The sequence below is a fragment of the Hakea prostrata genome, chromosome 7 (genome assembly GCF_041222555.1).
Source record: "Hakea prostrata isolate BN-2017 chromosome 7, UWA_Hpros_2, whole genome shotgun sequence".
In the NCBI taxonomy this organism is placed as follows: domain Eukaryota; kingdom Viridiplantae; phylum Streptophyta; class Magnoliopsida; order Proteales; family Proteaceae; genus Hakea; species Hakea prostrata.
The window spans coordinates 4,820,410-4,834,669 of NC_142606.1; the positions used below are offsets into that span (position 1 = coordinate 4,820,410).

At 39.1% G+C, this 14,260-nt stretch overlaps 1 protein-coding gene across 1 annotated transcript; it reads right to left on the bottom strand.

Annotated features, from left to right (window-relative positions):
- Positions 1-562: 562 nt before the first annotated feature.
- Positions 563-12,409, bottom strand: LOC149009189 (protein CELLULOSE SYNTHASE INTERACTIVE 1-like). Its single transcript, XM_089160830.1, has 8 exons — positions 12,250-12,409; positions 11,563-11,707; positions 10,782-10,855; positions 7,032-10,095; positions 4,240-6,784; positions 2,657-3,111; positions 1,539-1,655; positions 563-1,248 (listed from the first exon to the last, which is right to left on the bottom strand). Exons 3-8 carry the CDS (start codon positions 10,844-10,846, stop codon positions 1,090-1,092), a joined length of 6,405 nt encoding a protein of 2,134 aa, XP_089016956.1. The 5' UTR covers positions 10,847-10,855; positions 11,563-11,707; positions 12,250-12,409; the 3' UTR covers positions 563-1,089.
- Positions 12,410-14,260: the final 1,851 nt, after the last annotated feature.

Here is a 14,260-nt window from a genome sequence, read left to right on the forward strand (position 1 = left end):
GAAAGAAGGTCTCGTTTTTTTTCTCCCTTTTCTAAAAGAAGATCTGTCTTAACTTTCAATTTGTTCAAAAGAGAGCTCACGAATGGAATAGAGTCAGTATAAAGACTTACAGAAAAAACTGTGTTATAAAGGCAAAAACAAAGAGGTTAAACACAATCACTAGGCGCTCACCACCCAGAATAATAATTATATCACACTGGAAGGCAATTAGAGAACACAGAATAGAAGAAAGAGAAGAAAAAAAACAAGAAGTTACAGATTGACATGGGGAAAATAACCCACGAAGGAACCAAATACTGCGGGCCCAATTAGCACGTACATCTTGAAGGCTGTGTCACAGACAAAAAAGAGGAGAAGAATACTTTTGAATCTTTTACTTGAAATAAAAAGGAAAGTATCTGGATATCTCCGAGAACTAAAGATGTTTGAACATTAAGAATTCCTCAAGCTGATTGAAAACCCATGAAGTCTCTAACAGGAGCTTCTCCTTCATCAAACCAAGCACTTGTCTTTTTTTTTGCCCAACAACCGAGCACTTGTCAACTTAAAAAATTTTCTACTAATTCCCATTTCCGTCGAATTATCAGAACACATTACAACCAGATCAGATTAGAGATGGCCCATGTTTGAGAAGCTAGAGATAGTTGACTATAAATTACTTTAACGTTACCAAATTCAATTGTGAAATATACCTTGATGCTAAAAAAAAATTGTGGCATAACAGAGTTGGGAAGAGAAATTTAGCACTGAGAGTAAGCAACCACTCAGAACCCGGAGGGAAGCAGCGACAGACTACATGAAAAATCATACTTCAAAAAGTCACTAAAAGCAAAAACGTACCATTCTAAACATTAACTCAGAAATATAAATACATAGAGATCTAAATGCTCTTCTCATTTTTCATCATCGATAAATATGGAACAGTGAAGGATACAAAAAGAATGAATTAAAAGAACCCCTAAACAGACAACAAGCCCATAATTCTACAAACGCAGACAGACACAGAGACCTATGTACAGTGAAACTGAATACAATTAAGAAGAATCATATTTTGTTTGCTATACCTTTGCTTCAAATTTAAAATTACAATTAAGGAGCAATCACCTCACCGTCGTTCGACCACTGGAACTCAATTTCCAGGTTTCGAGATGGCCCACTTTTGCTTTCTGGAAGAAGAGTATACTCCCCAGCAACTCTTCCAAGCATTACAACCCGATCAATCTGGATGGTGACTTTTCCGAATGAACTCTGCAGTTCATAAGAAGACCAAGTTACCAACCTAAGCAAGAAGTTAATTCATATTATACCGGTCAACCGATCAAGGCAATATCATAACCATGATTTCTTTTAGGGGTGACGGAGAAAAAGAGTTTTTGGACCAGTTTGGCCTCATTGAGAACCAATACATGTGCCGCTATCAAATACCATACCAGCCAGTGAGATACCAAAACCTTGAACCTTCAATAAAATCTTCCATAAAAACAGAAAACGAAACCCAAAAAAAAATACGTTTGTTCATTCAGGCAGAGCTCACTAACCTTTCCAAACTTGCTCTTATTCTTGCATGAAATATGAAGCTTCTGCCCTTTTGGAGGACTATCAAATGCCCAGGCAAAGCTCTCTTCCCACTCAGGAGTAGGACCAGTTGAGACAACCTGACAAGCAAGCAGGTAAAATTTTCTCTGATAGATGCAATAGGAATTTGGTGTGCCATCACAATCTCATGCAAAGAAGTAAAAATGTACACAAGGAAGAGATTTTCTGCACAGAAAAAAAGAGGGCAAAAACATTTACTATTCGGCATTCAATGCAAGCAACCTAAAACTTGGGTACTCATCCCAGGTTAATAGATCAACGCTTTACTACCTGGAATTGCAGATAGGAGACATACTTTAAGCCTCAGTTTACGACCTACCCAAAATGACTCACATCCGGGGACTGAAACCTCAAGATCCAAATTGAAGTGTAAAGTAGCTCAATATGAACCCAATAGCAGGTGTTGGGCTCATGGGTGTCAATCAACTAACAATATTTGGCTATAATTTTCCATTCTAGTTCAACTAATAGCCTAAAAGGAAACTGATTTATCTCCTTAATTTAATCTCCATTCTAAAAGGTCATTTACTTAGCCTTGGTTTATCACCGAAAGAATCCCAATCTTAAAATAATTACCCTTAAGTAGCGACAGGTGGACAACACTTTTCTTAAGGTTGCTTACAACAATCTCCCCCCCCCCCCAGTGGATGAAAGAACAGACTTCTTTTCTCCTTTTGTTTTTGAGGTGAGGGTCCCAAGATGGGAAAAGAAACCTGGATATCAAATAATAGAATGATCTCTACAATAGACGAGATGTGGTTGATGATCCAGCGACACTCTTGAGACTATGAATCACCAAACCAGGAAATATTTTGGCATTTAGAGATTGCTGAAGCTGCTAAGCAGGGATATATTGCGTCAAAGATGTTAGCATATATAAACCATACCAGCAAAATACAATTTGATTACTATAATTGCATGATTCATTATTTATTAGTCTGCAAGCATAGGTAACATTTCCCATAAAAGTCAACAATCATCAATCAGTAACAGTGCTCATATATAGAAGATGGAAGTTTACTGTAAGTCAACTGATCACGGTCTGTTACGTGGATCATACCTTGGTTTGTCTTGGAGGAGTGTTGCCTAGCGTGAGCTTGCAGTAAACGCTAGCATTACCCACTGACTGCTTTAAATTGTTACCACGCTTTATAATTACCACTAAGGTCCCTGGTAAACACTGCAAAAGGAATTCTGCCTTCTCCTGAAACCTAGGTGGGCCAGACTGGATCAAAAATTGGAGCAAAGGAATTGCCTCTGCAGCAGCAGCCGATTGAGCCTGAGATACTTCAGCTGGGCATGCTGACCAAGCTTGCCTAAGAAGAAAAAGAGAATCCAATGCTGCTTCCTGGGTTGCCTCCGAGCCTCTCTTGAGTGATGTGACTAGATGAGGAATGCATAGCGTCGCAGTCTCAGTAGCTCTTAAGCGTGGAAGATTATTGAAGAGTGCATTCAGAGCCTTCAGATATTCCTCATTCACACTTCCAGAGGCCACTAAATCATTCTGAATAGCAGCTGTAAGACACCAGTAGGATATTAGACAAACAGAAATCTATGTAAATACAAGCATAAATTATTTCAGAAGAATATTCCTTGTCACATGGCGAGGAATAGGATCACCCAGCAAAGAATTGAGACTTTTTAGGCTACCAAGAGGCGAGAACAGAAGAATGGATATGTAAAATATGAAAATGGAGAAAAGCAACATTGGCCAAACAAAATGGGTTCCCAAAGCACACAACCCCCCCCCCCCAGCTTTTCCCCCCAACCACCACTCCTCCCTCCCCAAAAAAAAACCACCCAAAAAAAAAAAAAAACATCTTGCCAGGGAAAAAAAAAGAAGAAAAACTTAACTTAAAAAAAAGTATAAAGTTTGGAGAATACTAGCCAGCAGAAGTTGGCATGCACATCTTCCTACTTCTGATACAATCATCAACTAGTCCTGCTTCCCTAATTCTATTTCGTAGTTATATGATAAAACGAATACGGAAGTGATTATTACTCCAACTACTCCTGAAAATGATAAAGTAAACACAAAGGGTTCCACGGGCACAGTTGCCTTCTATTTTGTGTATTCTTCACCAAAAGGCAGGGGCTCGCTTCAGGATCTAAGTATGTCCTACCCTATGTTGTCAAACAATTAAAATTGCTGCAATTTGGAATCACATATGTAATCCTCCTTGGTACACAAGAAAGGGAGAGAGAAAGATTATCCTAAGGAAAAAAGGGAATTCAGGGTTGTTTACAACTCTAAGAACAAGAAACTATAAAAATAACACCAAAGATTTGCTCCTACATAAAAATGCAATGGAGTTTGATCATGTACCATTTATAGATGAGGTAAGCTTTCTTTTCAAAGAAAATGGAGATGCTAGATTAAGCCAGACTGCAAGCTTCAGCAGGATATCATATTTATTCTCCTAGATAAGTTTCAAGCATATTATGCAGGAAGCCAGTTATCCAAAGACAAGGAGCAGTATATTATAGCTTTATTGAATGCAACAGACATCATTCATCTCAGTTTCAAATCAAACATGGGTTTGTTTCACAGTCTAATGTTCTCAGAATGTCTATCATCTAAAAAGAGAAATATCTGCGAGATAGGCTTTTCAAAAAAAATGTAAACAGAGAGGTGAAATATACCAGTTAGAGCTGACACAGTTTCACTGGAGGCATACTCCTGAATGGTATGGTTAGAGAAGAGAAGCTTAATGAATATTGCTGCTTGAACTGATGTTTCTGGATCACTATCATGGAAGAGATCGAGTACAACCTGGATACCCCCAGCTTCTGCAACTGCTCTTTTATTTGCTCGGTTGTGCATCACAAGGTTTTGCAAGGCACAAATAGCAACCACTTTCATTTCTTCTGTAGGTTGGTCCTCAAGCAGATTAACTAGAGCTCTACAAGCTGAAACAGCATCTGCTGTCCGAGCAAGACTTTCATTCTGAAATAGATCACCAAGAGCAAGGGTAGCCAATAACCTTGCCTGCTGAGCTTGGGTCTGGGGATCTAGAAGGTACTGGGATAGTGGTGAAATTGCAGACTTAGCAGCATTTGTTTGTCTGACTTTAACATTGTTCAGCAATACCTCCAGCAGTCTTGCAGCAGGTTCCTCACACTGATGACACCTTAGGAGCTCCAAAAGTGCATCCACCGCACCACTTTCAGCCATTGCTTCGGAACTAGTTGCATCATCACTTTCCAACACAAGCAGTGCATTTAATGCACCAATCACTGTGCTTTCTGTGCCTGATCGAAGCAACTTAACTAAGACCGCAACAGGTACCTCCAGATAATATTCAGAGCTGAACTGTAGGATACTAGCTAAAACAGAAGCAGCAGATTCCCACAATGCATGAGGCGATGGAGGATCACCTTGCAATATAACTTTTGACAACTCATTTACACCACCTTCCTTGGCAATTTCATTTGGCCAGGTTATTGCAATACTAGTCAGAGCTTTTATGGCCCTCTGCTGCAAAATGGGAATACCTGACCCCAGAACGCGTACGAGTGCACCAATTGCCTGCTGTGTTATTGAGTCCTTCTGAAGATGTTCTTCCAAGAGCAGATGTGAAAGAAGCTCAGCTGCCAGTTGTTGAACAGGTGGTGTCAAAGAATCCAGTAATGGGACAAGTGGATCAATAGCTTGGCGAGGAGTCAGATTATAATCAGCACGGCACTGTGGATGCTCCAAAATATTAACAAGAACCTGTAAAGCACTATGCTGTCCATCAGGCACAAACTCAGGTCTTGATAGTAACAGAAAAAGGGGTTCAACCACTTTGGCTGCTGAAGGACCCTTTGCAATGGTAGTATTGTTGGTCAGTATCCGAAGCAGCTCCACAAATACCACACAGAGAAAATCAGGTGCTTCAAGGAGAATATCAAGTATGCTCTCAATGACCCCAGCTTTCACCATTTCCATCTTACAAGCAGGCCGGTCTTTCCCTAGCTTCACAAGAGCTTTTGAGATAGCCTCATGAAGAGTGTAATCCCTACCAAAAATAAGTCCAACAAGAGGAATGACAGCACCATGTGCAGCAACAAGTTCTGCCAAATTTTCATCATCCAATAATTTATCCAGTGCACGGACCACTGAATGATGAGCAGGAGTGAACTCGGTTACAAGGAGAGAGACAAGAGGCTCAACACAGCGAGCTGCAGCCATTGTGGACCTGATTCTTGTATTTGCAAAAAGAACACAACACAATTCAGCAGCATCACCTTTCAGTTCCATTGAACAATTTGATGAAAGAATTCTGCAAAGAACATCCACAGCATTCATTTCAACATCAGCTACAGCTAGGGCTCTTGATGGATTATCGCATATTAACCTAACCAATGCAGCAATAGCAGCATGTTGCTCCCTCTCCATGCCAGTATTAAGAATCTCCACCAAGGGCTGAACAGCTTGTCGAGCCGTTTCTCCATTTCTGATATGTTCCGACAAGAATAGGCTTTCCAAGGCTTTAGCAGCACTGTACCTAGCCCCTCTTCCACCAAGGCGTAATACTGCAACCAGCTGACTGACTGTACCAAATGCAGCATCATGTCTACATATTTCAGCACTATCAAACAGGATCCCTAATAAATCTGTACAAGCTTCCTCGGTTGCATCTTGTGGGCCAAGAGAAAGATACTTTGTCAGTGCTTCTAAAGCTCCTGATTCTACCATTACATTCTTGTTTGAAAGACTATCTTTCGCAAGTTGGGTCAGGAATCCAAGAGCTAGAAAAGGAGCCCCTGGTCGATCTGGAATTGGTTTTAGCAGATCAACAAGAGCAGGTATTGCTTTCCGAGAAGTAGCGCCAACTCTAATGTCATCAACTCTAAACAACCTCTCCAAAGCAACTTGTTCTGGATTACGGACCAAAGCAAACTCCTCTGATAGTTCCAAAAGATCATATATATCAGCATCAGCACAGCCAAGTAAGGAAATAAGTCCACCTGCTGCCCCTGAATTTGCAACAGCAAGAAGAGTTCCTCTGCTACCATTACAGACAAGGCTAGACACTGCTTGTGCTGCAAAATATCTGTTTGCTGACTCTTCTGACCTTAACAAACTTGCGAGTACAGGGATTGAATGCATAGTTGTATTTGCTCTTATGATATCTCTGTCTTGGAATAAAATTGCAAGCAATAAAGCACTAACCCATGTGCTGGTATCTTCTCTAAAATCACCCTGCAGAAATTATATGCATAAAGGTGGATAGAAACTTCAAATACTGATAGTTAAAACAGCAGTATTTAGTAGGACTGACAATGCAGAGGGAACAACAACAACCAAAAACAGAAAGGAAAAAAAAAAAGGATAGCTCGTATGCTAACACACAGGATAACACTAAATACGAATTATTACCTTCTTAAGGATGAAAATTCAATGGTTTCAAGACAGAGGAACTGAATCTAAGGAACTAAATAGGAAATACCTGAATAGCTTGTGACAAACATTGAGAAATCTTCTCTGTAAGAACTTCAACTGCTCCAGCTTCCATAATAGCAATTTTATTCCTCTCATCATGACAGGCAAGTACAGAAAGCATCCATATAGCTAAATTATCACCATATATGACAGCTGTGGCAATTTCAGACTCCCCATTTCTAATTTGTTCTTTAGCATCCCTGTAAATGCTTATCTGTTCAGTGTTCTCATTGTTCCTGTGTGGTGTCGATGAAGATGATTGTCCCAAGCTGAACATTTGAACAAGAGACTGGATGAGATAGACACATGAGTTTGATTCATTTAGAGCTTCAATCACTTTTTGGTGATGAACTTTTGCAGCACAAATTAGAAGTGCAGTTCCTCCAACTTTGACTTGGGAGATTCTTGAATCAATCACTCTTCTAGCAATTGAGGAAACACAGTCTGAGCTACTAGAAATTGCATCTCCAAGGACAACAGCTTGATCTCTGCAAAGCCTTGACAAAATCTCTATAGCTTTTTCCTGCAAAAATGGTGTTGCTTCAGCTATACATGAAACTATTGAGGGTATGGTGTGAGGATATTCAGCAAGGACAGCCCACGCAGGTTTGATCTGCTCGTTAATCCCTTGAGACCTAGACAATAAAACAAGTGCATCAAGTGCTTCAGATGTGGCAGCAGATTCAACACTAGCAGATTCCAGTAGAGAAACTAATGCAAGAACTGTTCCAGCACGGTTGACACAATCAGATACTACATGATCAAACGAGCGGCACTGGAGCAAGCGAGCAATGGCTGCCGCTGCATGAGTTTTTCCATCAATTGCGCCTTCTCGCAACACTCTTGTAGCAGGCAAAATAATTTCTTCAGGAACTGCTTGGTCTGCAGCTTCATTGTCCAAAAGAAGATTAGCCAAAGCCCTTGTTGCTTGTTCTGCAACTTGAAGAACCACAGAATTAGCAAGAACAACTAATGGAGACAATGCATCTCTAGCAACAGCAGCCACATCCCGGTTTTGTTTAATCGAAAGAAAAATAGCGGCTAGGCAACATGAAGATTCTACTAAGATCTTTTCTGAATCCACATTTAACAGCTTCATTACTGACAAAAGAGCCTTAACAGCAATACCACTTTCGCGCAAATCCTTCCGGTGATGAAATAGTGCAGCTAGAACTGATGCAGACTTAGCTTGAGTTTCTTCCTTAGTTGAACTCAAGATTTTAATCATTGTCTCAATTGCATCATTCGCAGCATTGCCTTCATTGACTATATCCTTTAAGGAAGCCACCAAGAGCAAACTTTTCAGAGCATCCAAAACATACACCTTTGATTCGGGAAGATCGCTAATCAATAAGGCTGTGAGTTGGCTGATAGTCCCTGTATCTGATTTATGAATAAGATGGTTCAATGTCTTCGCTGCAATCTCTTTCCCGTTCTGGCTCCCATTCTTCAACAGCCATAATAAAGCAGGCACAGCATCTGCACTGTCAACACATGCTCGAATATCTTCACTGTGGTTACAGAGGTTTCCAAGGATTGTTGCAGAATCTTCCTTGGCTCTTGCTGACCCTGTCTCCAGAATTTGAACAAGCGGAGGTATGCCTCCTGCGGCTGTAATAGCCCATTTACTTTCGTCATTCTCATTTGATAAAAGTGAAAGCAGTGCAACTGCACATTCCTGTTGTTGCTCAGATGAAAGTCCAAGAAGAGATATTAGCAATTGAACCCCCTCACGACCCTGAAGTGCCCGCCATACACTGTCTTCTTTGTTGCAAAGTAAAAGAAGGGATCTAATCAGCTCATCCTGAAGCTCATTTGTTGCCATTGTGATCAAACCAACAAGTAGACGCTTTGCTTCAGAGTTTTCAAGCTTCTTGGAGAGGATAGCGTTACCATACAAACTGGCCAGAGCTTCAATGGTGCGTTCCTTTACAAGAAATGGAAACCGAGGATTGAACTGGTTAACCAATATTTTCTCTATGACTAGAGGCTCTGATGGTCTAACAAAATCTGCATTGCTATCATATATCATAAGAGCTGATGCTAAAGCCCCTAATGTGTCAGCAATCTGAGTAGGTGAAGTGCATGACTCAAGACTTTCTCCAAGGCTTGAGATGACAGATGACAAACCACCAGAGATGTTTGCTAAAGCACACATTGCATTCTCCTGTAATGCTTGTCCATACTCTCCTTGCATGAACTCTTTTGATGGGGCAATTGTAGCATTTATCAAAGCAGGAATCCCAGTTGAGTTAGAAATCTCCCGTCTTGCTTCTTTGCATTGAGCAGACAAAGATTTCAAAGCACCTGCAGCTTCTGCTCTTACAGAGGCCTCGTTACTAGGTCCTAAAAGATTGAGTAATTGCTTAGTAGCTCCCGCAGCCAAGACCCTAGAACAAACAGATGCATCTTCCATCATCATACACGCAAGAAGAAAGCAAACATTTGCTTGAGTACTTGACAGTCCACTTTGGAGCAACTTCACTAGAATATCCACTCCTCCTGATTCAACTGTTATGGACCAAAATCTCTCACTACAACTGGACAGGTTTCTCAAAGCCCCAGTTAGAAGGTTATCGACCAGGTTCCCTGCCTTCAGACCATTTTCCAGTTGCTCCCAAAGCACAGGTACAACTCCCTCAGTTGAGAAGATCTTTGATCCAACATGATCCCTAGCTCCACCTTGAGAGACGGCATGGATGGCTTTTGCAGCCGCAATTTGACCTTCTACTGAGCTGGAACGAAGGAGACCCAGCAATGGTGGAATGCATCCACCTAGCAAAACCTTCACCCTTAGTTCATCCTCCTTACATAAAGATCCTAAAACAGTAGCAGCCTGCAACTTCACACCCAGCGATCCAGATCTGAGAAGAGAGACAAGTATTGGAACTGCCTGAGAATGGGATCCAACAGCACTGAAGGCAGTATCACGTGTATCTACAAGGTCTAGCAACTGCTTCAATGAATTTTCTTTCTCCTGCGCTGTTGACGAACTTTTACGCAACTGCTCAATGCACTGGGCAACACTTGCCAATGTCCCATCCGGGTCCTCCATACTGGTGGATCTATCCCTGCATTGGAGACTGAGTAAGACCTTTACAGTTATCAATAGTCTAACTACTAATGTCACGAGGAAAAAAAAAGGGGACAATGATTGCAAGAAATTCATTCCATCCACTTATTTTGTGACAGAAATAAATTGTGGTTTGCCATAAGGCCTCAGATAACAGCATTGCCGATATATCATTGTCTTCCAATGGAATATTTTTTTCTTGGAGGAATTCAGACTAACTCATCACCTAACAGATTATATTAGGGACATCATCAAAAACAAGAGAAAACAGTAACAACGATGTCAATAAACCAGGGTATGTTATATTATTCAATAGTTTCCTTCATGTAGATTGAAACTATATCCATATTCCATTGAAACTTTACAAAAAGAAACCCAGACTGAGACATGTCATACGTTATCTACTGTAGAACAGAAATTTGGATCAAAATGATCAGCCAAAAAATGTTAGATATTAAATAGGATGCATAAAGGAGTATTCAGGTTGTCGTCAGATGGTACCATGTGGTCCAACTTGATAGCTACAGGGAGTGAAATAGAGGATCAATGAAGTAAGCTGAACACTACAAACATCTTGGCAATAGTAGATGCTAACACAAATAACAGGGAAAACCAAAGTGAGGAAGACACAAACTAAATAACTCATACAAACTGGCAATGTTATCCAAGAATATCTTCAAATACCTCGAACTCATCTTCATCACTGATAGTGGAGTTGGAGGCTCTGAGTCTTGAAGTTTTGCAACCATATTTCTTTCCTGGCAGATCAAGAGAACATGATGATAGTGAGTACAAATGCCATAAGGTCAGAGAAATCACATGAAAGAAGAAGATTGTTATCAGAAAGGCATAAATTTAAAATTTGTGTGGAACTTTGCAACGAAATAGCATAAAGTCAAGTTTCTACACCATTATTAACTATATCAAGTATTAATCAAATAGAAGGGTGGAGGGGAGCACAATTCTCAAGGTGGTATATTGATGTCAAACGTGTAATATGCTAAAGAATTCAACTGCTAATCTGATTTGCATGCAAGTTTCTTTATTCATACCTCACCACATGATTTTAATGATCAGTCGTGTATGTCAATAAACATAGTGGCATGGAGATTGACAATCGCCTTTAGGTTTGGAGAATTTAAACAGAAAAATCTCTGAGATTAAGGATTTATACCAGTTTATCACTTAAATTAGAGCATTAGACTTTCTAAGTGTGTCAATGCAAACAACAAAGGCATCCTGGACCCATTGCCGGCAAACATCTACTTCCTTCATTTAGAAAGAAAACAAAATTGGAACTTGAGAACACTTGAACACCAGCAGTGAAGTGAATAAAAGTATATGTTTGGTTCATATGGACCACATACGAACACAAGTTCTACGGTGAAACCAATAAAGATCTTCTAGTGGAAATATTCTTACAGAATAAATGATTAACATAAACAAGTAGCCAAGTAAAAAATACCACATCAGTAGCTCCGTGGCCACTGCCATTAGTGGAAAACCTCCAACCTAGTGTGGTCGCCAGCTTTGCAGCAGTTGTAGACTTTCAAATAATTTCTGAATCTCTGGATTTAGTCGGTATATATCATCAATGAAAGAATATCCTCCTGTGGATTCAATAAGAGAAAACAATATCAAACTCTCAGACTCATATCAATACTAACTGCTCAATGTCAGGGGATCTCAAGACTAAACACAGTAAATCCTTCAGCATCATAACTAAATCACTCCATCTCCAGACCACATGGAGAGTACACAGGGCTCAGATCTAAGGAGATACAAATCTGCATCAGTAATCTTCAATATAAAATGGCGCAAACTTAGAGAAAACGCTCATAATGAAACTAATTTGGAATGTTTAAAAAAAAAATCAAGTTAAATTACCAACACACGGAGTAAAAATTCTCCCAAAAAGAAACTTCAATCTTTACGGACAAAAGATTGACAAATCGTTTACTCAAATAACTAAATTCTCAGAAACCGTCCAGATCAGTGCAACTACACTTGTATCTCTGATGAATTTCAGAGTTCCAGTACAGAATATTGTAAATGTTCCATCTCAAATTACAAGCCAAAGCTAAGCAAACAATCAAAAACAAATACAAGCAAGAAAACTGAGATAGCTCCGGATTGAATCTTGTTTTCTCACCTTCTGAATCTCTTGTTCAGTTCTCTGAAAGTGTGTGGAAGTAAAAGGCCTTCAATGCATGGATGGATTCCCGTTCGGGAGAAGAGAAGAGAAGACGAAGAAGCAGAGGAGTGAAAGCTGTGCTTTGTCCGTTCGTACTTCGGACGAAGTATAAGACTGTATTTTGCAAATTTAAGAATAAGTTTTTATCCCGGTTTGGACGGAACGGTAATAAATCTTAATAAATTAATGTCCGGAGGGGAAAACCCGAAATGCTAGCCCTTGTGTGTCCTTGTAGGCTGTAGCTTTCGTTTAAGAGGGTGAAAAAAGCCATTTCCCGTTGAAAAATTTTATTTTTACTTTAATACCTACTCTGAGGAAATAAAATATATACTATATCAGAAAGCGATCTACTGATTACCAGATACCGCCGACAATCTTGTAGCGCCACCTTCTGTCGGCTCGGCTTATATTAGCCATTCGTGAACAGCTAATATTTGAATTTAAATAATAAAATCTTTGTTTACGTGGTACATATCATATAAGATTATTACTTTAAAATTTATTTTTAATATAATAATATAAGCATTTTTTTTTCTTGGTAGAATAATATAACCTTATTTCCAGGTGGAGACTTTGGACACATTTCAAGTAGAATAAATTTTTTTAAATACAACATTTTATTTTAAAATTATAAACAAATAAAATTTTATTTTTAAATCAATTCTTTTTTTATAAAAATTCAAATTCAAGTAAAGCCATGATTTAATATGGAGAGTGTCAAGTACTAATATTTCATTGAGAACACAAGAAATTTTTTATCCATTATCTCTACTTTGAAAGTCATAAATAAAATTTAAAAATTTCTAAAAATTAATGAAAAAATTTTCAAGAAGTTGGGAACCATGCATTTATATTTCACATGTGAAAAGGCTATTGGAAAATTTTATAAAAAGAAACATGTAGCTCTATTTCTAATAAAATTATAATAAAGGATTAAGTGATAGTCTTTCATTTCATTTGTTGTTCGTTTTTTTTTTTTGCCCAAAGATAGTCTTTCATTTTACAAGGATTGAAACGTCATTTCTCCATCTTGTATCTAAGCATGGAATCCATTTCCCTAATAATATTGAGATGACAAGTGATACGGAGGTTTCCTATCCGACCGGGTTAGACCTGGCTGGGGCTCCACACCCAATCGGTCCTCTCATGATACGAGTTTTCTACCCGATCGGTCCATATCCGGTTGGGGCTCCACATTTAGTCGGGATAAGAGCCAATTGGCTTGATCAAGGCGCGATGAACACTCGACTAATATGGCAACCATTCTCAATGAGGAAAGTCAACTTCGTTGCTAATCAAACGGGATCGACAACAAGAATGTGTGATCTCAGGAGAAACGACAGCCACTGTCGGGTAGACTTGCCAAATATATAAAAGGTAACATGAATGTTATAAGAGGAGGGACATACCCCTCCGGTAAGCATTCAATACATTATGAGCTTCGTCTTGTGTAGTCTTGGCACGAGATCTTAGATTGTTCACTGTCTGACTTAGCAATCGGAGGCGGTTGCCCAATAATCTAGCTGGCCCGCGTCTAACTCTTTTTGCAGGACTCATTGTCTTTAGCTTGAAGATGGCTCAGTAGGGTGCAGCATCAACATAACTGATACACATCAACAAATGTATTTTATTTAAAAAAATTATTCAATCACCATATCAATTTTTATTGGCAATGATGCTTTTTTTATGCAATTTTGTAAATTTTAAATTATAAAATCGTTCATAGAGGATTTCATTTCAAATAAATTTCCCAGTTTACCCAAAAACAAAAAAATTATAAAATCGAAATAAACAACAAGAATAAGAGGAAAAACAATTAGTAAGGCCTTATACTTAAACATCCTGACTGATAAATTTTAAATGAACATACTTATATATAATTAGCCCATGACATGAAGCTGGCCTTTCATTTAGAATTTAACAAAAGGGTTGTCATCAATTATGAATCAGAGACACATGTAATAAAGCA

What these genes read in the sequence shown, in the direction of transcription:
- LOC149009189 (XM_089160830.1), bottom strand. Translation starts at nt 10,846, where the DNA reads ATGGTTGCAAAACTTCAAGACTCAGAGCCTCCAACTCCACTATCAGTG. An exon ending in GTGATGAAGATGAGTTCGAG is followed by an intron (nt 10,096 to 10,781) that starts GTATTTGAAGAT and finishes TCTCCAATGCAG; the next exon opens with GGATAGATCCACCAGTATGG. An exon ending in GTTTGTCACAAGCTATTCAG is followed by an intron (nt 6,785 to 7,031) that starts GTATTTCCTATT and finishes TAATTTCTGCAG; the next exon opens with GGTGATTTTAGAGAAGATAC.